This window comes from Pyrus communis, chromosome 2 (genome assembly GCF_963583255.1).
Source record: "Pyrus communis chromosome 2, drPyrComm1.1, whole genome shotgun sequence".
NCBI lineage: Eukaryota > Viridiplantae > Streptophyta > Magnoliopsida > Rosales > Rosaceae > Pyrus > Pyrus communis.
This window is the reverse complement of record NC_084804.1, coordinates 11,203,235-11,224,245: the sequence shown is the minus strand read 5'-3', so window position 1 is coordinate 11,224,245 and position 21,011 is coordinate 11,203,235. Positions and strand designations below refer to the sequence as shown.

The window sequence follows — 21,011 nt, the reverse complement described above, 5'->3', positions numbered from 1 at the left end:
TTCTATATTCGCTTGGGTAGTATGACACATGACTAGATATCACTGTGACTTGTGAGCCCTCTCGAAGACTAACCACATAGTCGTAGATTGGAAGAATTAAAAGAATGTTTTAATTTGACAAGTGATTGCAGTAGTACTAATCACCTTACTGCCTCGCAAGTTAAAACCTAAAGGGTCGTACACCGATACGCTAGTGTATTGAGATAAGTAGGGAATGAAGGAAACAATTAGTTAAATTAATAAAATAGAGGTGAAATTAATTAGTGTCTTAATTCATCATACTATAAGAAGTCAATTTTGGGCCTTGGGTTTGCGGAGTCCATTGGACCATCCCTCTATGTATGGCCCAGTCTACAAGTGTTGGGTGAGTACTTTCATGTCCCAAAAAAAAAAAACAAAAAAAAAAAAAAAACTTCGAAAGGAGGAGCGAAAAAGACAGACCAAGTTTGAAACCGAGTCAAGCTCCATAAACTCAGATCCCGAACAGAAGACAGACAGAAACCCCACCACCAAAAATGAAGCATATCTTAGTTCAACTGAGTCAACTCGTTCTTCTTCTTCTTCTGCTACTTGTTGGCTGCTCTGTTCCCACAACAATGGCCAGGATTTCTCTTCACAAGAACAACAGGAAGATGCACTCCTCAGTAAGCAAACCTCTCTCTAAACTCCTCTCTCTTTTTTCTCTTTCTTCAGTTGGGATCGATGTGTTGGGGATTAAATTGTAATTGGCGTCCGTGGTTTAACTACATTTTCACTGTTTTTTTTTTGGATTATTTTTTTTTATTGGTCCTTGTAGTTTCATTATGTTTTCGTTTTAGTCCAATCCTTCATTGAAAAATAGAAAATTGAAGTATTGGTTATGAAATAGCATTAAATATATTTGGTTTCTAAATTAAAATTTTAAAAATTAATTAAAACTATAAACGGAATTTAACAGAAAAATGGACCATTACTCAATACTCGTTTAGGGCAATTCCGCGAGAATTTCCGTCAAAAGTAAGCACGTGCTTGAATCAGACATCTGCTTTGTTTAGATTTACTAAGCAAAAGGATTTCACGTCCTTAGACCAACTTCAATGGTGGACTAAAAGCCAAATTACCCCCCAAAATTTCCCCTCAAACGCACTCCAACCCAAGGGGAAATTTTGAGCTAAATGCTAAATGTTAAACCAATGCCAAATTTCCCCCGACATTTAGCCCAGAAATCGGGGTGGACTCTACCCAATATGTATCGGAATTAATTTTTTTTTAGATTAAAATGTTCATAAAATTAATTTACGATAGTCTACATATTTATTTATTTATTTATTTTTAAATTTAATTTAACAAAAAAAAAAGCCTAAATTCATTCTTTAATAATCCTGGGCTAAAATTTTAGGGTAGAATGGTTGGAGTAGAAAAACTGTTTTTGGGCTAAAAGCTAAATTTTTCGGGCTAAAAATTTTGTCTTTTAGCCCAACCATTGGAGATAGTCTTAGTTTTGGAAAATGGATCATTTCTCAATCTCTTCCACTTAATCTCCTCATTAAACAATTCGGACTTTTAAAATTTGATCCAACGACTACAAATAGAGTTCATTCTAAAAGTTATAATAACTTTAGTTGTTGGATTAAATTTCAATGATTTGAATTGTTTGATGAAGAGGATTAGATGGAAAGGATCGGTCCTTAGTTTTGAAGGAAATTCTTAAGGAGTGGCGTAAAGGTGGTAACCAGGTGGAACTAAAAGGATGAAAATGTAAGTAAAGAAACTATGAGAACAAAAGTGAAAATTCAAAAAAATTACTGGCCTATTACTATTAGTTCAATTCAGCCTCTCTGTTGTTTGCACAGGTATTGGGGGAGCAGGAGGGAGGCGTGGCCGAAGATGGTCCCACAAACATCGACAGTGTCAAAGATGTTTGGATCAAGAGCATACGAGCGTTATAGATCCGATCTGACATTGCTTGAAGCGACGGTCAGGAATGACGAGGAGAACGTTTACCCTAGGCTGCTGAAGCAGGCGAGTGCAGCACTGGTGAACTCTTATGCAAGAAAAAGGTATCCTTACACAGCTTGGGAGGTCAAGACTCTTTTGATCCAAGCTTTGGTGTTTGAGAAAGCAGCTGCCCTTCAAGCCCATCACTTTTCTACTGCCAATGAGGCTTGTCATTAGCATTAGCAAGCAACCCTTGTCGCCTTCTTCATGTTTCAAGCGATATTCTATTTTAATCTGAATTACGGTAATGAAAATTCAAACATAAGTGTAGAATTAGTGCATGCTGCTTTAATTAACTTGACTACATTATGATTTTGTTTGTATGGACGTTAATACTAGTAGAATACTTCATTCTTAAGAGCGATATTCTCTTTCGTTTTACGCTGCATAACCAAATCACAACTCTCTTTTCACTCTTCCTCACTACACCTCAAAACATTCCAAAACATCTGCTCTCCACCACTACGACGTGTTTGTAACATCCCAAATCTTCAGGTATTCGTCAATCTTCCATGAGAGGCACGAGATTTACGAAGTGTTTTCCAATCCAACGACGACTGGTCTCCTGGTTGCAAACGACTATTTCATAAACACCTCACATACCTTCCACACCTTTCGCATGACTTAAACTATGATAGTTATTGGCACTCCAAAAACTCCTCATAGAAAGTTTGGAGGGCATAATTAGATAAATTTTTAGAATGCCAATTTGGCAACAAAATGGAAAGTAATGGGCCGCCCCAACAGTATTGGGCTTATATTTTGGTATTAGGCTCATTCATCTCCCAGATCTGCCGGGAAACAGAAACCCTAGGCCGTGTTTGGTTTGGAGAAGTGTAACATCCACGTTCATCTCCTTCTTTGTTCGTCCCTTTCTTCCTTCCCACGCAGGGACACTGTCTACTAATTCAGACACCCCACCCTGCAAAAAACTCAAAAAAAATAAAAACAAAAATCGAAACGCCATTGGGGTTCTGTTGGTTTTTCGCTGCTCGAAATTTTTTAACTCGCCTCCAATTTAATGGCGGGCAGAAAGCTAGTGCGAGATTTGCACCTCTACAGAGAACCCCTCTTTCTTCATCTGACCTCCCAACAGCAGGTTCGTTCTAAATTCTACAGGAAGAAGTTATGAATCAAAGACTGAAGTTTTTTGGGTTAATTTTGATTTTTTTTTTTTGTGGGTTGGGTGTTGGGGGTTTGATGAGATAGGTTTCGGGCACGAGAGGTCGGTTAATTTCGGCCAATGGTTTTTTATGGAATCGTCGATTCAGTGTCTTCAATGAGTTTTCGAAGCAAGTCAAAGGCGAAGCTACTAAGTACCTCTCTCTCTCTCTCTCTCATTTGCCTGTGTAATATCTGCTATTTTAATTGGTTTTTCTTGTTTAAATGTTGGCTCAAAATTGTTTTACTTGCAACAAATTGTTAAGCCTGTGTTTATAATCAACAAAAATTTGAACTTTATATTTGAAGTTTGTTTCTTGAACTAAAAAACCAGTAACAGCTAGATATTTGAATGTGGAAGGTAATGCAGTCCATCGGCTTAGTTTTTGGCTTTGTTTGCCGCTCTTTTGCTCAGTGAAGTTGTTATTCAAACCGCAACCGTTAACATTTAACTTTTATTGAGTTCTCATAAGGAATTTTTGGGACATCTGCCTCACCATCAATGCTCTGCTTGCAGGAATCCCGAATTTCAACAGTCTGTGAAGGAGCTGAAAGAGAAAGCGGAAGAGCTCAAGGGGGTTAAAGATGATTTCAAAGTGAGGTAATTGTTTGATATAATCACTGTATGCCATAATTAGTCTTCGTAGTTCATAGGCTGAGACATACCCTTGTATGTCAAGGGCACTTCTAAGTGGAGGCTCTGAGATGGTGAAATGGCGAATGCAGAACGAAGCAGACAACTGAGCAGCTATACAAGCAGGTGGATGGTGCTTGGATCGAGGCAGAAGCAACGGCAAAGAAGGTATCATTTCAAATACATTAAAATCTTACGTGCTTCAATATGTCGAGTACTCAATGGCACTGAATTTGCACAAGATATCCACCCTATCCTGTTAGGTTGTTTGTGGTGTAATAAAGTTTTTGTTGTTTATTACCATAAGGAACTTGCATTTGTTTCTACGATTATGTTGTCAACTTGTCATTGAATTTATGTTTGCAGGTTTCCGCCAATGTAAAAGAGAAGATCTCGGCTGCCACAGACGAGGTCTGCTTGCTGCTTTATTCTTTGTCTCTTGCATCTGTACTTGTAAATGCTTTGATCTGCTGAACTTTATTGTTTTTCTACTTCTCTGTTGTTCTATATAGGTCAAAGGAACTTTTGGAATTGAGAAAGAAGAAGCTTCAGGGCCTTCTGGTGCAAAATCTGAGCATGTTGCTGATGATGGAATGAAGGGTTCGTCTGGGGAACATAATCACCAGCAGTCTGGGGAATATAAAAACCAGCAGTCAGGGTCTAGTAGTACTGAGCAAACATTTTTTGGAAAATTTAGGTCAAGTGTTTCTTCCTCATATTTTTCCTCTGCCTTCTCTAGAGTTAAGGAAGCAAAGGTTATGGACTTGGCTAAAAAAGGATATGACATTGTAAAGGGTGAGTTAACTGGTACTACAACTAAGAGAAAGCACCTGGAGTTTGATCCTTCTTCGACCCCGAAAGTTGAAACTAGTTCAAGAACGGACCTTGTTGCTGTACCCCAATCTCGCTGGAGTAAAAAGTGGGAGGCTTTCAGAATGAAGGTTAACTTTTTATCCGCTCCTTAAATATTACAAAATTAATATCTAGTTGCCTTTCCCCTATGAATTATTTAATTTTTTTTTTCCTCTCTTACCCAGATGCAAGGTTATCCTATATTCAAGCGTCTTGATGAAATACGTAAACCAGTTACAAACAAAACCCAGGAGGTATGTTATTCAATTGTTGTGTCTGTTCTGTGAAAAATCTAGTTTATACTTAATGTTTATGGACGGATAACATTTATGCTGTATTTTGTATTGCTTTTTTTAATATTATAGTGTTGTCAAGGATGTTGTCATTTGTATAAAAATCTACCGAGTTAATTTCTGTTGGCCTTGTGTTTGACAACCTTTTTATATGTACTAAATCTCTTGAGGTTGCTGTATGTCCTTGATAAAATTGGCAGATTGCTGAGGACATACGGGATCGTTGGGATACAAGCGATAGCCCAATCGTTCACAAAATTCAGGAGTATGCTGCTAAACTTTCTCTACTTCTTGTTTGTTCTTTATCTGTGAGTTACCGTTTGTTTGTTTTGTTTTTTTTTTTTTTAAAACGGGCTTTACTTTGCCGTTTGTCCCCACAGAATGAGAGTTTTTCCCTAAAACAGTAGCTTGTAAATATATGAGTGGTGGAGCCAGTTGTAAAATATTTGAGTCCTGAATTGATCCTACTTCCTTTGGCAGTTTAAACGAAACTATTTTTCAAGAAACAGACACCGCTGCATCAATCAAGGAGATACGTCGCCGAGATCCGTATGATCATATTTTCATTTGCTGGTGCTTCTTGTCATACTTATTTTGTATTTGGATGACTACTAATTTCTTTTTCTAATTGTAATCCTTGGATGGTAGATCTTTCTCTTTACCAGACTTTTTGTCAGAAGTTCAGGATGCTGTTAAACCTGTGCTTAATGCTTACATCAAGGTTAGTGTTGGAACTGTGTTACCTTTTCATCCCTCTTTCTCCCTCCTCGCCTCTCATCTTTGTTTTTCTTGTTCGTGTTTTGCTGTCAACGTATCATGATTCCAATTATGCCCCTGTGAGTACCATTTGAGTTTCTCATCTTTATGGAATAACATGTGCATTTTATATGCAGGGGGATCTTGAGACATTGAAGAAGTATTGTAGTAAGGAGGTGATTGAGCGATGTAAAGCTGAGCATGATGGTTTTAAAAGCCATGGCATCTTTTTCGATCACAAGGTAGAAAGCGTGCCTCTTCCTAAAATGAGTGTTTCCATGCTAATTACCATTGCATTCTATACTGATTTTGTCTACTATTATTGATCATACAATATCGATCTCATACTCAATGATGGTGCATTCTAATTTGTGATTTTTTTGGTGGTGCGCAGATTCTACATATTTCTGAGGCGGAAATAAAAGAGACCAAAATGATGGGACATTCTCCCATTATTATTGTAATGGTAGGCATTTTCAATTTTGTTTTTCCAAGTTCCATTTGTTTAGCAGAATTTGACAGTGACAGCCATTTTCGATGAATTAACAGTTCCGAACGCAGCAAGTGTATTGTGTACGAGATAGAAATGGTGATGTAACTGATGGTGGCAAGGTAAATAACACACCCCCTACACCCATTATATCAAATGTATTATATTCCCCTTTCAAACCGCAGTTCTCTACGGAAATGTGTACTATCATGTCATTATATTGCTTATTTGAGGTTTATGCATACAAACTCATGTTTTGTGAAATCGTATTGTTTCATCAGGACACTATCCACACGGTGTATTATGCCTGGGCAATGCAACAGGTAGATCCAGAAGAACTTGGTGAAGGTGCTATTTATCCAATTTGGAAAGTAAGAGAGATGCAGCAATTCGGAGTTCAAGCCCTCATTTAGTTCTTCTTATAAGTTGCGACCGTCTTGATGGATGTTGTAGCGTTTTTATTGTTCGGAATATCTTCGTTTTTTCGTTTTTCCAGCGTCAGAATTTCCCTGGGTTTTGTTATTCACTTCTGGGGAGTTTTGTCCATTCTTTATGAAGGAAGTGGAATAATTTGTGTTTGTTGGTGCCATCCTGTTATTCCACGCGACCTTGGAATATTTTCGAAAGTTGCAGAAAAAAGAAAGAAAAGTAGATGCATTTTGTACTACTGCAGTACTGCACTTGCTTCATGTGATTGCAATTACAAGTTGAGAGAAGAGACAACAAAAAGGGGGACATGAAGGCATCCATATCAATCATATTTCGTATGAGGACATAATTAGAAACCAAAATTGCCATAGATCGCGATTCTTCGGCTGATCCTCCTGTGTATGAGGGAGCAGTAGATCGTCGATTGTTTCATGTCACCCAGGAGTAGGTTTTCAACTCCTCCACTGGTGGATCGAACCGTCAGTCTTAATGGTCCAAGGTCAGCTCTCGTCACCTTGACTTATGGCCCTGCACCTGACAAAAGATTGCCTCAGTTCGGATAGTCATGGGAGTAGTGGCGTCTCAAGTGGACCATCACGACCACACTTATCGTTTAGTTGACCTGTGCCTTAAAGGACCCATGCCAGCCAAGAGGGGCAAAAGGTGGAACAGAAATTCTTCCAAGTTCACAACTCACTAGCACCACAGAGTATTAGGGTAACGAGTTTGATGCTTAATTCTTATGGTTAACACTTAATTTGATACTTAATTTTTATGGTTAACTTGCGGCTTAGCTCAAAATTACCCTTTTACTTGGTTGGAACAATCAATTGGATCATTGGTTTACGAATTTTTTTTTATTCGTGCCTGTGCTAGTGCATGCTATGAATGGGAAAAATTACAATCCAAAATGTTAGTAAACGCGTTTAACGTGATGTAATTATAATTCTTATTCCAGATAAGTAAATATGTCATAAATTAAAATTGATTGATAATATTATTCGATTCTAACTCATGAAGTTCTCTTATAAGTTTAGGTTAAGCTCATTCCAATCCTAGTAGACTGATCTTGGGATATAGGTAAGCTTTTCAATACGGCCAGCATGCATGGATAAGTTGAAGCCTGGATCAAAACTGCTTTTTGCCTGCCCCCAAAGACACCTATTTCTTTGGATTTTTCTTTCATGTCAAACGCGTAGAGTAAGAAGTAAGCTACCTTTAATTAGTCCAAAAACGAATCCACAATCCAAAAGCTGAAAGAATCTCTCTAGCAGCTTATAAAAAAAGCCATTCTCCACAAACTCTTCGCAAACCCTAGTTATCCATGTCTTGCTTGAGATTGAGGCTTCCACCAGCCAGAAGAGCTTGGAAGAGCTTCACCTCCAAACTACAGAGGAAACTCCACAAGCCTAAAGGCATCGCTAAACCCCGTAAAAACAGTGTCAAAGCAATTACTGCTGCTGCCTCATCTTCTGCTTCTCCTTCTGCTTTTGCTTTTTCCTCTGTTGGACTGAAACCCTACAAGTTTCTCCGGCTGCGTTTTAAACGCAAAGGGCGTCTCGCCCTACATTTTCGCTACAACCGGCGCCAACTTCTTCAGAACCGTGGTAGCGCTGCGCATGTCTACGTTGACAAGCTTTTTAAAGAGCCTGGTGTGACTGATCTGGTGGGTAGTTCTGAGCCTCCGGTAGCGAAGTGCAAGCAAGCTACCACTGCTGCTGCCGGTGCTGAAAGTGGGGCTGAGAGAGGATGTCCTGCGACGGCGGATGATATGTGGGAGTCATTGGGATTTGCTTCCCCAATGATGCACGGGATTGACGAAAGAGCTGAGGAGTTCATAGCCAAATTTAGAAAGGACATGGAGGTTCAGGAGAAGTTGGCACGTGATCATTTGTAGCATAAGCTTTGCTTCTTTAATTAGATTAAGAAATCTATACATGATGTAAATTAAGTGTGATAATTCTGAAAAATAATTTGTTTCGCATGAATTTCTGTTATATTTATTTATTGGCTTCAATGAGGGAAAAAAAAAAACGCGAGTAGGTAGAAGAGGAAGAATAAGATGAAGCTTTTACAGCTTTTACATAATCATGACTTGGAAGGGGGAGATTATTGGCTGTCCCCGGTGATATATTCCGCTTTTCCTACACTCTATCACCTGATCACGAGATGAGACACAAAGGGGTGTATTCCGTTCTTTGTTATGGAAGAGCAAAGTTTAAAGTTTATATCTGATTGTATGCAAGAATTTAATCGCATAATGAAAAATACAGAAAGACTATATTTGTATGCAAGAATCTTAACATTTTTAATTTTAATATATATAATATTCTAATGGAAGAAATAGGATGGTTACCAAAAATTTTGAAACAGCCGATAGTCCATTCTAAATAAATCTATTTAATGAGAGAAGATTCGAACTTTGAGTGCAAATAGAGAAACCTAATAATCTAACCAATTTGACTAAACTCTCATATTTTTTCAGTGGGAAACATGGAGGGAAACATGTAATTTTCCAAGTTTATACATAAATGTGAAAGTAACAGAATAAGAGCTATTTTAGAAGTGTTTTCAAAATGACCGAAAATGTTTTCAGTAAAAATGTTTCTGAAACCAATCATTAGTAAAAGTCCAAGTGGATACTAAAAAAGTTCTTTTAAGTGCTTCATGAAATAATCACATATGTAATGCTTCTTTCAAAAAGTACTTAAAATTCTTTTACAACCTAACATCAATTTCACCAAACGAACTTTTAATTATTTTAAAAATACTTCTAAACGTGCTTTAAACAAGTGCATTTTTGGTTTCAACAATTTATTAAATGATGAGCATCAGAACAATAACATAGTAGGTAAATTCAACGTAATGCCATACACAACTCATTAACATGACACTCGAGTACAAGGTAAACAGCAATTTAAATGAGTAGCCGCTTATCGGCATGCCCCCTTCAATCTCATGGCTCAACCATAGGGCAGCTCATGTAATAGCTCTACAGTAATCAAACTCGAGAGGGCACAAATTAAAAGACGGAGTCAGCTGTGTTCTGCCACAACCGGAGAAATTCAAGAAATCGGCTTGCAGAACTGCAGAAGGCATGCCAGTGCATCGAGTTGACAGCCTCGAAAGTGTTTTGAGAATAGGGCTCCATCAGAATTATGTGCCACATCTCAACTTAGTTCAGAAAGTCCTTCATTGGATCATCATGGTGGACTTTCTTCATCCTATAAGCTTCCATATCCTCAGCAGTAACATCATCGTTCCATTTAACATTATATTTGCGCTTTCTCTCGTCTCTCTCTTCTCTCTTTCTTTGATCCTCCTGTAGAAATCAAAATTGTATAATATTTAGATAACTAGTTCAACAAAAATACATACACAGGTCATCTTTTCAGCTCAATAATTCAACTTGAATTAAGTTCAGAAACTCTCACCTTCTTAAGAGCTTCAGCAAGTAATTTCTCATCCAAAACCAAATCATCTGGGATATCAGTTCCCCAAGTAGCGGGCCTTTTGTCCTCCACTGGTGCAGGCACATCTGTTTCGAGGTTGGGAACATAAATTGTTAATAAAACAACCAAATCAAAGGCAGTACTGGAGAATGGTTTACACATGACATATCAACATAAAAGATATTATCTATTTAAAAATAAAATCGCACGAGGAAAGGGGGAAAGCTGGTAGACTAACCTCCATTGGCCTCTTTACGCGCAATGTTAGCCTTCATAAGATCAGTTGCAGCCTCAGCAGCCTCAATTCCAGCAGCGCCCGTGCAATAGCTATTGCGAGTAACCTGCTTACAACACCTGTAGCCCCATTGATGATCCTTCCACCATGAACCCCATACAGTGGTGTGGTTATTAACATAGACATCTTCTTCATACTTGCTTCTGGGAAGTGCTATATCCTGTATTATTGCAAAGTATATTCATCAGCTGTCTACATAATTGAGTCTTTGACACGCTGATTAAGGCCTTTTGTTCCATAATGAGGCAGATACAAAGTTTTAAGTTCTGAAATAAAAAGGATGAATAGAAATGGTAGATGCAAATAGTTTACCTGGCCCTTGATGATTCTCCCAGCACGATCATATTCAACTTCCCTTTCACTTTGTCCCAGTAGAAGCTCCCTAGGAAATTCTTCTTCATTAGCTGCATTGCCGTACTTCTCCAGAACAGTGTCTTTTGTTTTTGACTTCAAATTCTCCTTGATCACCTGATAATTCTTATAAAGCAACTCGGCCTGGGAAGGCGCTGCTTGCATGTGGATATCTTGTCCCTTATCAAATGCTTCCCAAGCATGGATGTTGAGCTCCTTGAACTCCATGGCTTGACCACTATTTCTATATCGATTATCACCCCCGTAAAACTTCTCATTCGGATCAGCATCTGGAAGAGGGTCTTCACGCATAGAACGGGTTTTGGGGTCATAATGTGCAGAGTTGACATCGAGGTTCAAAAGATATTTCGCTGTATCCTCACGAATACGCAAATTCCTGCAAACAAAAATATCTCAGTAAGGAGTCATATATAGAGACCAACACACAAGTGAAAAAGCAATTAAAAATAATAATAAATCGTTATTGAGATAATAATGCCCCCTCAACACAAGATAGAAATTAAAAAAACCGGTTTAAAACTCTTACCTGACAGTTCCTGTGCTTCCACCACCAGTTGTACGTACACGCTTCTCAACCTTTGCAAAGTCCATTTGTTTACTCTCATCAACCTTAGCTTCATCTACCCTCAAATCATCCTCATCCTCGTCTTCATCTTCATCCACATCACTAACCTTGTCCTCGCCATTTGGATTATTATTTTTCTCCTCTAACTTCTTGAGTTGCTGTTCCTTTAAGAATTTCTTTCGAGCTTCATCTCTTGATTCATATCTCTCTACTACAAGAGCATAGCTCGTTGCATCATATCCATTCCAGCGGTCCCGCTTTCCATCATAGTCAAGCTCAAAAGTCTCTATCTTCTCATCAGGAGCAATGTGTGTGTTTGTCCACTTTGCTCCCACTTTCCTGGGCCTATCCATGCATGACTTTGAGTCGTGTGTACTGGCACCACAACTGTAAGAATGGACATTCAAACATTAATCTCTAGTCTTTGAGATATACTGAAGGGAAAGAAAAGCCTTACATTTGATAGGTAAGTGAAGGACCCAATGCCACTTACGACAAAGTGCAATTAATCAAGTAAAAATATTGAAATTTAAAATCAAATGACGTTTATGAACTTCAGTTAGGGTCTTAATTCCATGAAATTGTTTACAATTTGGTTTGCAAGAAACACATGGAAAGAGAGGAGAGAGAGGCTTACTTCTCACATGCACCCTTTCTATATTTATCAGCCTGGAATATCTTTGCACCTCTGTCATACCATGATGTTGTGTAATTTGGATCTGATTTCCATTTCCTTTGATGTTTCAAGCTCTGATTTAGTAACATAAAAAGTATCAACATTCAGAACTTATACGACAAGGGTGTGATTATCGAAACTAAAAACTTATTAGAAAGAAAACAAACAACTTACAGGCCTCTCGTGTTTGAGATACCAAGGAGCAGATGACATATATTGGGGAATATGAGGATTAATCTCTTTTCCATCCTCGTCCAGTTCAGCTGGTGCAAGCCCAGCTTTACGCGCTTCTTCCAATTCTATTTGCTTACGATGGTCTTCCCTAGATTTGAATGACCCTACAAGACCAACCACACGAGATGCATCAATATACGAGTAGCAGAGGAGAAACCGAAAAACACCAAAATCTACCAGTTTTGCCAACGGACTGCACCATCACAGTAAGGAAAAATCAACTTTTCACAACAAAGTACAAAACTTAGTAGCATAGCATTTATCTACGCTGTAATCCCTACTTTCGAATACATATACTTGTTTCACCAATTCATATATTCAACAGAATCGAATGTGATGAGTGGTAAAACCCATTAAATTTCAAAATTTTACCACGTAATTCCAACCCAGGTCCAGAAGAAACCCTGAGTCTCCACATACGAATCTAAATTTGGTTTTGGACCAACCGAGCTCAAAACCCCAAATCGCCGATCGAAATTAGGTAATGATACGATTCGTAAATCTTACACCGATCAATTTCAACAAAAATAGCACCAAAGAGTGTTACTTTCAAACGATTGATCAAATTTGAAGTAAAAAAAAGTGTAAAATTCACGATAGATTGGGGACAAACGAAGGAGAAGAAGAAGGAACCTGAAGCGGTCGCCATGTTCGCTGGCCTCGAAGCTCACAAAAAATCTGGTTCGAATTTGTACAGTCGAAGATGAAGAATCAAAACCCTAGCCCAAACCGGAAAAATTGAATTGAGAGATCAGATTTTGGAGGAGGTGTTTGCGGTTTGTTAATTATATGCACACTCCTTTTTCTTCCGCTGCAGATGGGAGTACTGAGGCGGTTATGTTCCTTCCCGCCTAAACGACAACGTTTCACCTTCTCCGCAAACCGTAAGGCAACAGGGCTTTGGTTTTCTTGTTGATCTCGGACCAAATGAAACAAATAGGTTTGCAGATTGGGCCTTTCTTTTGGGCCCAAAGTTTAGTACCAGGTTTCCATCTACTCTTGTTTGTTATATGCGACGGCAGAACATGATCAATGGAAGATACGACGTCGATTTTGTAATAAAATTTTTCTGACAAACGATAGGGTAATTCACATCAAACTTATCTAATTATGGGGGGAGGGATGTGAACACGGAACCTTCGATGCAAGGACAAATACTTTAACCAACTAAACTACAAGCCATTTGTACAAGACATTCAAATGATCTCATGGGGATATGTAGGGGAGTTAGTCAGAATGGTGTGCAAATGTCCTTACACCCATGTTTATGCTATATAATAATATAAACCACTAAACTTCCTGTTAGTGTATGTGATCATCAAGATAAGTTTGAATATAAATTTTGTTGGCTAAAATTGGTTGAATAATTCAGGCTAAGGATAGATGCCTTTGGGCAAAAATTTATGAGCCAAAATACTTGCAAGGGAGCTCTGTTTTGGATACTAAACTACATGAGAGATCTAACTGCTCCTATACTTGGAAAGGAATTCTGTATGGAATTGATTTGTTGCGCAAATGTATGAAATGGAGAATTTGGATAGGTGTTGGTGTCAAGTTTTGGAAAGACTCTAGTGTGTTGAATGCTCATTTGATTAATTATAAAGAAAACTAATGAAAAAGGGCTTGAAAACTTTGAATTTTAATCAAAAGAACAAAAATGTGTTGTAAGTGAATAGTACCAAGAACTTTTTAGAGTAAAAATGTCATTTTCGTTAAAAGTGAATAGTATCATGAGTGTTTCGTTAAAACTCCCTTAATTATATTGATGCAATGACTTTCATGAGGAGGATTTCTCAAATCTCTTCTTACTTTCGTGATGGCTGGTGGGATGCGAGTTCTTTAAAAAAAAAAAAAATTAAGATCTGAGATTGTGGTTTGATCCTTAGTTGAAATAGTTTTGTGTAATTTATCAAATTTCAATTGATTTGTTCGATCAAAACCTCCTACAAATTGGGCACTAGAGATGCATATTGGTAGCCATTGTGTGGTCTCCTTTAATACGGTCCCCTCAACCAAGCTTGAGCATTTCAAAGTCAATTTTTTTTACTGCTAGTACTAGTGTTAGTAGTAGTTCATGAGGGTGGCAATGTTGATTAATTAGCTTCAGATTTGCATTGCTGAATGTATAGTTTAATTGAGTGGATGTTAGCACAGAGACATGCAAATCATTTGGGGATTATTAGGATTAATATTCTGCCCAAAAAAAGGGGGAGAGAAAAAAACTGGATTAAATATTGCTTTAAGCTCGTGCTAGACTTAGCTATTACATGCACAAATCTAAGCGCAGGTGTTCGCCACATATTTGTTTTTTGTTCTTAGTTCATGCACGCCTGCAAAGGAAGGATTATAAAATAGGTTAGATTGCTGATAACTCCAAATTTCATGTGAAAATCTATGGTTTGGTAATCCATGCTCTTAAGTGGAGTCCATAGTGAGAGAAAGAGAGAGGCATATGATTATTATAACATGAAAAAGATAATTTGGCCTAATTAATTGGTGGGGAATACTTTTGTTCACCCACTCGAAGTCTAGAATGATAGGTTTTTTTAAGTAACGAGTATTCAAGCGGTATTTCACATGTTATAATACAAGTATGGATGAACTGATTATTGTTATATTAGTTTGGATGAAGTTATTTCGTATGGATTGAAGGTTTGGTTGATTTTTTGTGATTTTGGTATGAGTTGGAAATATGACATCATTTTTCGAAAAAGTACATATCGCTTGATAAAGGAACATTATTGCATATATCGACGTAGTATTTTATTTGATGTTTAAAATATCAGGAAAATCATTAGAAAATGAGAAGAGGGGAGGGAGGGAGGGAGAGAGAGAAAGAGAGAACGGGAGTGTGAGGTTTTTGTTTTTGGTTTTATTTATTTATTTTTTTTAAATAATAGAGGTATTTTAACATCACTTATATGTGAGATTTCAATAAAAACAGTAAAATTTGAACCTATGAAATTACATTATCGCCCATTATTTTTTTGTATGATAAAAGACTAAGCTATATTTTTACCCTATTTTGATTGACAAAGAGAATTTCATTAATTAGTAAAAATTATTATTTTGAAAACTGAAATTATTTCGTTACTAGGCCGGAATCCACGAGAAAACAAGGACAGCCAGTCATTGCAATCAACATCTACAACATAACAGAGGAAATAAGGGAGATAGGGAAGGACGCGGGAGAACACCAAGATAATGATAATCCCTTACAACCTCCAGAAATTAAAAAAGAAAAAAAAAAAAAAAAAAAAAAAAAAAAAAAAAAAAAAAAAAAAAAAAAAAAAAAAAAGACTAACCGGTGGGCATGGGAGCCCATCCTTGTTTAGTATTCTCATAAAGGAAGATGGGGGTCTTTCAACCCAGACCAATGTCGAAAATTTTGAGTAGAATTTTATTGTCCCATATTAGTTACTATAAAAAAGTTTCTTGACTTTATAAGATTTTGTTCCTTATAAAAAGTGATTGGAGTAATGGATCATAGAGAATAAAATTGGGCTTAACCTTGGAGAGTTTTGGGGTGTACTAATTAATTGATAATTATTATATAATTAATTATCAAATGGGCCTTGGGGCTCATGCTATAATCCTATTATATATACATCATTTTTTCATACATGTTGCGAACATACATAATCCTATTATATATACATTCATCTACATGACATTTAGAACATAGAATAACACAATTCTTCTTCTACAATCCAAAGCATTCTTACTGAGAGAACCACAAAGAAATTCCTCAGAAATTAAGTTTTCCGGTGCTGGAATTTTGATTTAATCGTTGAATCCTGGTAAAGCAGACGTCTGTAAAACTACAAGTACTGAGTAAGGGCGAAATATCTGTTTCAAGGATATTACGGTACGCAAACCTCAATCATCAGTTTATTTGTCTAATATTATTTCGTTGTTCATACTCTGCTAAGTTATTTGTTCGCATTTATTATTTATTAGCATCTATAAATTTATCATAGATTGCTCTGTGCCAAAATGAGACACTACGTAATCCGCTGCTTCATATGCCAATCTTGAAACCCAATACCAATCGCATGCGTGAAAGGAGTTTCCCAGCCGCCTAAATAACCATGCATGTACGACATTAGCTTGGCAAATTTCCACCAAAATTTCCTTATTTCATAATTTTAAATGCCATATTCTATGATCTATACTGTCGACTAATGCGTTTGAGATATAGCATATCTCATATATCAGAATCCAAATGATAATACAGAGTAATTCAACTTATTGTAAGAATATATTAGGTCTCTTAGTTATTCGATAAGTTTTATACTATCAAGACGTCTTTTCATGTATGGGGTCATTTAAGTTTCATACGTGAACAACACATATTAAAATGCAGGAACATGTGTGTCGTTAGGATTAGCACATGGATGAAAGACGGATTACGAGGCTTTCTTAAAACTAAAAGTTGGAGGTCTTGGGTTCAAAACCCACTGCTAATGTGGAGGCCAAACTTGTGGCTAGAGGAGGCTGAAATACCTCTGTGACTCTTCCGGCTCCCATAAGGGGTGGATAACCGTGATTTGCCACTAGTTGTACCTCTTAAATAAATAAATAAATAAACCACACATATTGGGTGACGTGAGTAAACTATTTTAATTGTAAGAAGGAATCGGAGTTTCATTGTAGAGTATAAAACGGATTACCAAATGAAGAATAACACAATTTCGTGCACTAAGCCTTCTAATTATCCGATGTGAGATTAGATGGTTGGCCATAAATCCTCAGCCTATCTGAAGCTCATTTGAGCTGTAATAAATAAATGATTGCGTTGCCAATCGAATACTGATACGAAGACAATTTTGTCCACAAGTAAATTCACTCGGGCAAGTTTGACAAATCATTCGGCAAAATTCAACAAGAATTGTATTAATTTTTGCCGCGTTGAATACGATGAATTCCCATCTGAAAAGGTCAAAGAAATTGACATCTACAAAAATAAATTTCTTTTTGCCAACTCACAACTTCATGAACAAAATCATAAAACAGCCTTCCTTATTGGCATATCAAATTCTAACAATTCCGGAATTTCCTCAGCTCCCAGGAAATTATTAAACCAAAAATCCATGTTGTTGTCATTGTACATATCTAAACTAAAACCATCATCAGTAGGTCCTACATTCACTCCTGGATCACCACCAAATGCCTGAAACTCATTCACAATCTCATCAGAATTCCCAGCTGACAAGACTTCCGACCAAAAACTATCATCCGCCACCGGTAAAGTTGTTTGGTAATCATCAAATTTCATGCATGCATAGTTATTGTTGTTGTTGTTGTCGCCGGTCGTGACGGATGATGTGCCACTTGAAGTACATTGAGACGGCGAAACGGGCCGACAATCCAAGCTCTCAGATTTTGCACAATGTGAAGAATCAGCAACGGGGTCTAGCTCTTGCTCCATTTTGATAGAGTAGAAATATGGATTAGAGTCTGGTTCGGTTTGGTTCGATTTCAGCTTTTTTTTCAAATGGGTGTGCCATACATTTTTTATTTCATTGTCTGTGCGACCAGGCAATCTCGCTGCGATTTGTGACCATCTGAAGAAAAAACAACAGATAAGTCAGATTAAGGGATATCAAATCTGTTCTGTTGTGTCACATGAATCATTGAGCGCACTATACAAAAGTGCAAAAAAAAATGTTGCGTAGTATTTTAAATGCTTGAGAAACGTGTTTTCATTTTTAGTTTATGGTTTTTAGGTAGTGCATGTGAAGGTTACTTGAGGAATCTTCTTTCAGTCCCACTTGTTTCACTAGCTAGTCGACTAGATTGTCACCTAGCCCCCACATGCATCAATGTTCTTAATTGTTACTAGCAGATAACACACATTTTGTATGTGTATGAACAATTTTTTTTAATTAGTACATATTATTTTTTAATATTACATAATTACTGTTTTGTCTTCTTTATGTAAATATTGTGTATTAAAAGTGAGGTTAAAATTGGAAAAATAAGTATATGATTGTCATTTTCTAAAAAAAAAAGAAAAAAACGGGTAAAATAGGAAAAATAGGAATATGATTGTCATTTTGTCAAAAAGTACAAACTTACTATTTTGCCCTCTTTTTGTCAATAGTGTGTATCAAAAGTGAGAGCAAAATAGGAAAAAAAAAGAAGAAAAAAGTTGACAATAAGGATTCTCTTAATAGTATAGATGATATGATTCCGTTTAGAATTTAAGGATAAAAAAAAGTTTGTAAGAGTATGAATTCGTATTCAATACAAACACGTTTCAATTATTTATATTCTGATGAAAAAGATGACGTCATCGATCTAAGAGTTATAATTGCGTAAACATGCCGTTATTGAAAATGAATACTTCCATTAACTTAATGTGGTCTATATACTGTGGCAGAGAACGGTGAAATTATCGATTTAACTGTTCGCGTTAACATGCAATGCAAATTCGCAGAAAAATGGAACTACTACATACCTATTTCCCAATATTTGATGTAAGTTGATGATTTCGTCTTCTTCTTCCTTGCTAAAATTTCCTCTTTTGATATCTGGCCTCAAGTAATTTGTCCATCTGAGTCTACAACTTTTTCCACACCTTGACAAACCTAGAAAAAGCGAAACACCAAGGTCAATCAAAAGCTCAAAACTTTTTAGTATATGCAATTCATCTCCCAAATGTTCAATGAACTTTGGAAGAACCCAAGAAACAATTTCTTGTTTAAATTAGTGGATTAGCAGTTAATTAAGCAAAGTCTAATCAGTAATTACCAGCTAGTTTTGGGAGAGCTCTCCAGTTTCCATGGCCATGCTGCTCAATGTAAGTGACAAGTATGTGATCTTCTTCTGGAGTCCAAATCCCTTTCTTCAGCCCCATCTTCGCACAGCAAGGAGCTCTAACCATTTTTCTCTTTCGAAGTTGATCAGGAAATGATTAAAACTCTCTGTTCGGGCCTAAATTAGTGGCACGCTCACGCAGTCAATCACTTGGCCTATTTCCGAGGCTGAGGCGATATCGTAGGAGTAGACACTTTTAGCTGCTGCTGCTGCTTCTTCTTCTGCTTAGGCTGCTGCTATAAGCTTATAAACAATGGCAAGGCCTAAGATTGTGAAGACTCCCAAGTCCATTTATAGACATGTACCTGTGCATGCCGGCTGGCTTTGGCTTTGTACGAAATAGTCAAAAGAACAGACACAAATGATTTGAAATATTGTGAAGGACAAGTTTCGCCTCCACTGTATATTTCGACGAAATCTCTTTTTGTCACATTTATTTGTGGGGTGCAATGTATATACGACTATGTTTGCTTTTTATCAGTCAAACTAAAACGTGGGGATTTATATTCTCCCGCAATGGTCATGTGAACTTTTCTTTTCAAATTTTATTTTTATGCAATACGAACTTCAACTAGTCAAGATATATAGTAGCACATGCTCCTCTCACATTTGCTCTTGAATATTCAACACCTTTTACCTTTTTTTTTTCTCTCTTTCTTTTTAAGAAAAATTAGTATCCGGTCCCTAGTTTCTAATGTTTATTGACTAAAACCTTATTAGTTTTTAGATTTTGATCAAAGTCCCTAACATTAATGTATTAATGAGTTACATGTCAGTTACATAATTTTTTAAAATAAAAATTAATAATTGATTTAGGGTTTTAATACTCGCACCCTTATTAAACTCCTAATTAATTTTCAATTCAAAAAATTTCCAAAATATAAAAAATAAAATTAGAATAAGTTTGCACCAATTAATTTTTATAAAAGAAAAAAAATTTAATTTTTTAATCTTATATGTACCCATTCATATAATTCTTCAATTTTTTTCTAATCTTAAATGTACCCATTCTTAAATATACTAATTTGTTATATGTAAAATGTACCCTTTTTTTAATATAAAATGTATCCATTTTTTATATAAAATTCATTCAATCTTTTCTTTAATCCATTTTTTAAACTTATATTGTAACAGCCCGTCCCGAGAATTTTAAAAACGTACACGTGAAAAGATGATTTTGCCCCTAGTTCGATTTCTTTACGTTTTGTGTTATGTTTTTGAGTTTTGTTGGCATGTTTTGGGCCACACACATTCTCCCACACTCCACACCCTTTTCAACCTATTCCTGCACCCTGTCCTGAGCCCCATTCCTTTCCCATTTTCCTTGAAACGTACGGACACACACACAAACTCATCAAACCTTCACAGATCGAAGAAACCAAGCACATATCCATGCTCGTGAGGCTCGTAGGAGTCCAACCATACCCATTTCAGGTAAGAATACCTTCGTTTTCACGTAGAACTCGGGATACCCGATTTTGGGTACTGTTCATGCACACGTAATTTCTCATGTTTTTGGGAATTTCAAGCTTGTAGGAAGCTTGGTGAGGTCCCTAGGAGGCTCGAGGTGGTTCGTTTGAAGGTTTTAGACGTCGGGATAGTGAGTTTCGAGTTTGGCCGGAGTTGGGGTGATTTTCCAGGTGAGATTTTGTGGATTTTAGCACTTGGAAAGTAGTATGGTTGTGTTCCTCTTGTTGTAAGCTTCATTTTGGTACCAATTTTGTGAAATTTGGTTGAAAAACGAAGAAGATATCACGATTTGAAAATTTCCCGATTTTCTGGCGCCGGAGTCTCGCCGGAGAAGACGACGGAATATTCCGTCAAAACTGACGGAATATTCCTAACGCCGTTGACGGAATCCGTTAGGGATAACGAAATATTCCTGACGGCGTCAACTGACACCGTCAGCGTGCCAGGCACGTGCCTGCGCGTGGTCGGCGCGTGTGGCAGTGCCTTGGCCGGCGCATGGGGGAGCGTGCGGCGGTGAAAAATTATTTTAAAAA

The 21,011-nt window shown here is 37.0% G+C and overlaps 4 protein-coding genes across 4 annotated transcripts; 2 read left to right on the top strand and 2 right to left on the bottom strand.

The window, feature by feature from the left end:
* Window positions 1-2,815: 2,815 nt before the first annotated feature.
* On the top strand, window positions 2,816-6,827 carry LOC137725934 (mitochondrial import inner membrane translocase subunit TIM44-2-like). The gene is made up of 14 exons (XM_068464778.1): window positions 2,816-3,076; window positions 3,187-3,293; window positions 3,656-3,739; window positions 3,865-3,940; window positions 4,139-4,183; window positions 4,285-4,713; window positions 4,810-4,878; window positions 5,118-5,182; window positions 5,398-5,466; window positions 5,566-5,638; window positions 5,811-5,915; window positions 6,068-6,139; window positions 6,223-6,285; window positions 6,445-6,827. The coding sequence occupies exons 1-14, from the start codon at window positions 2,999-3,001 to the stop codon at window positions 6,574-6,576; spliced, it is 1,467 nt and encodes a 488-aa protein (XP_068320879.1). The 5' UTR covers window positions 2,816-2,998; the 3' UTR covers window positions 6,577-6,827.
* Window positions 6,828-7,916: 1,089 nt separating this feature from the next.
* LOC137724746 (uncharacterized) lies at window positions 7,917-8,489 on the top strand. Its single transcript, XM_068463456.1, has one exon. It carries the CDS (start codon window positions 7,917-7,919, stop codon window positions 8,487-8,489), a length of 573 nt encoding a protein of 190 aa, XP_068319557.1.
* An 883-nt stretch (window positions 8,490-9,372) lies between these two features.
* LOC137726066 (pre-mRNA-splicing factor SLU7-A-like) lies at window positions 9,373-12,978 on the bottom strand. The gene is made up of 8 exons (XM_068464928.1): window positions 12,820-12,978; window positions 12,127-12,290; window positions 11,914-12,026; window positions 11,238-11,663; window positions 10,652-11,087; window positions 10,283-10,499; window positions 10,027-10,130; window positions 9,373-9,914 (listed from the first exon to the last, which is right to left on the bottom strand). The coding sequence occupies exons 1-8, from the start codon at window positions 12,833-12,835 to the stop codon at window positions 9,768-9,770; spliced, it is 1,623 nt and encodes a 540-aa protein (XP_068321029.1). The 5' UTR covers window positions 12,836-12,978; the 3' UTR covers window positions 9,373-9,767.
* Window positions 12,979-16,868: 3,890 nt separating this feature from the next.
* LOC137725853 (transcription factor MYB30-like) lies at window positions 16,869-19,283 on the bottom strand. Its single transcript, XM_068464665.1, has 3 exons — window positions 18,943-19,283; window positions 18,650-18,779; window positions 16,869-17,753 (listed from the first exon to the last, which is right to left on the bottom strand). The coding sequence occupies exons 1-3, from the start codon at window positions 19,073-19,075 to the stop codon at window positions 17,192-17,194; spliced, it is 825 nt and encodes a 274-aa protein (XP_068320766.1). The 5' UTR covers window positions 19,076-19,283; the 3' UTR covers window positions 16,869-17,191.
* Between the last annotated feature and the right edge of the window lie 1,728 nt (window positions 19,284-21,011).

Bases quoted from the DNA above. Each gene is read 5' to 3' on its own strand.
- LOC137725934 (XM_068464778.1), top strand. From the start codon at position 2,999: ATGGCGGGCAGAAAGCTAGTGCGAGATTTGCACCTCTACAGAGAACCC. The intron at 5,183-5,397 runs GTATGCTGCTAA...TTCCTTTGGCAG, and splicing joins ATCGTTCACAAAATTCAGGA to TTTAAACGAAACTATTTTTC. The intron at 5,467-5,565 runs GTATGATCATAT...CTTGGATGGTAG, and splicing joins GAGATACGTCGCCGAGATCC to ATCTTTCTCTTTACCAGACT.
- LOC137724746 (XM_068463456.1), top strand. From the start codon at position 7,917: ATGTCTTGCTTGAGATTGAGGCTTCCACCAGCCAGAAGAGCTTGGAAG.
- LOC137726066 (XM_068464928.1), bottom strand. The intron at 12,027-12,126 runs GTAAGTTGTTTG...TTACTAAATCAG, and splicing joins ATCTCAAACACGAGAGGCCT to AGCTTGAAACATCAAAGGAA. The intron at 10,500-10,651 runs GTAAACTATTTG...GCAATAATACAG, and splicing joins GGAGAATCATCAAGGGCCAG to GATATAGCACTTCCCAGAAG.
- LOC137725853 (XM_068464665.1), bottom strand. From the start codon at position 19,075: ATGGTTAGAGCTCCTTGCTGTGCGAAGATGGGGCTGAAGAAAGGGATT. The intron at 18,780-18,942 runs GTAATTACTGAT...CGCTTTTTCTAG, and splicing joins AGCTCTCCCAAAACTAGCTG to GTTTGTCAAGGTGTGGAAAA. The intron at 17,754-18,649 runs GTATGTAGTAGT...TTTTTTCTTCAG, and splicing joins CATCAAATATTGGGAAATAG to ATGGTCACAAATCGCAGCGA.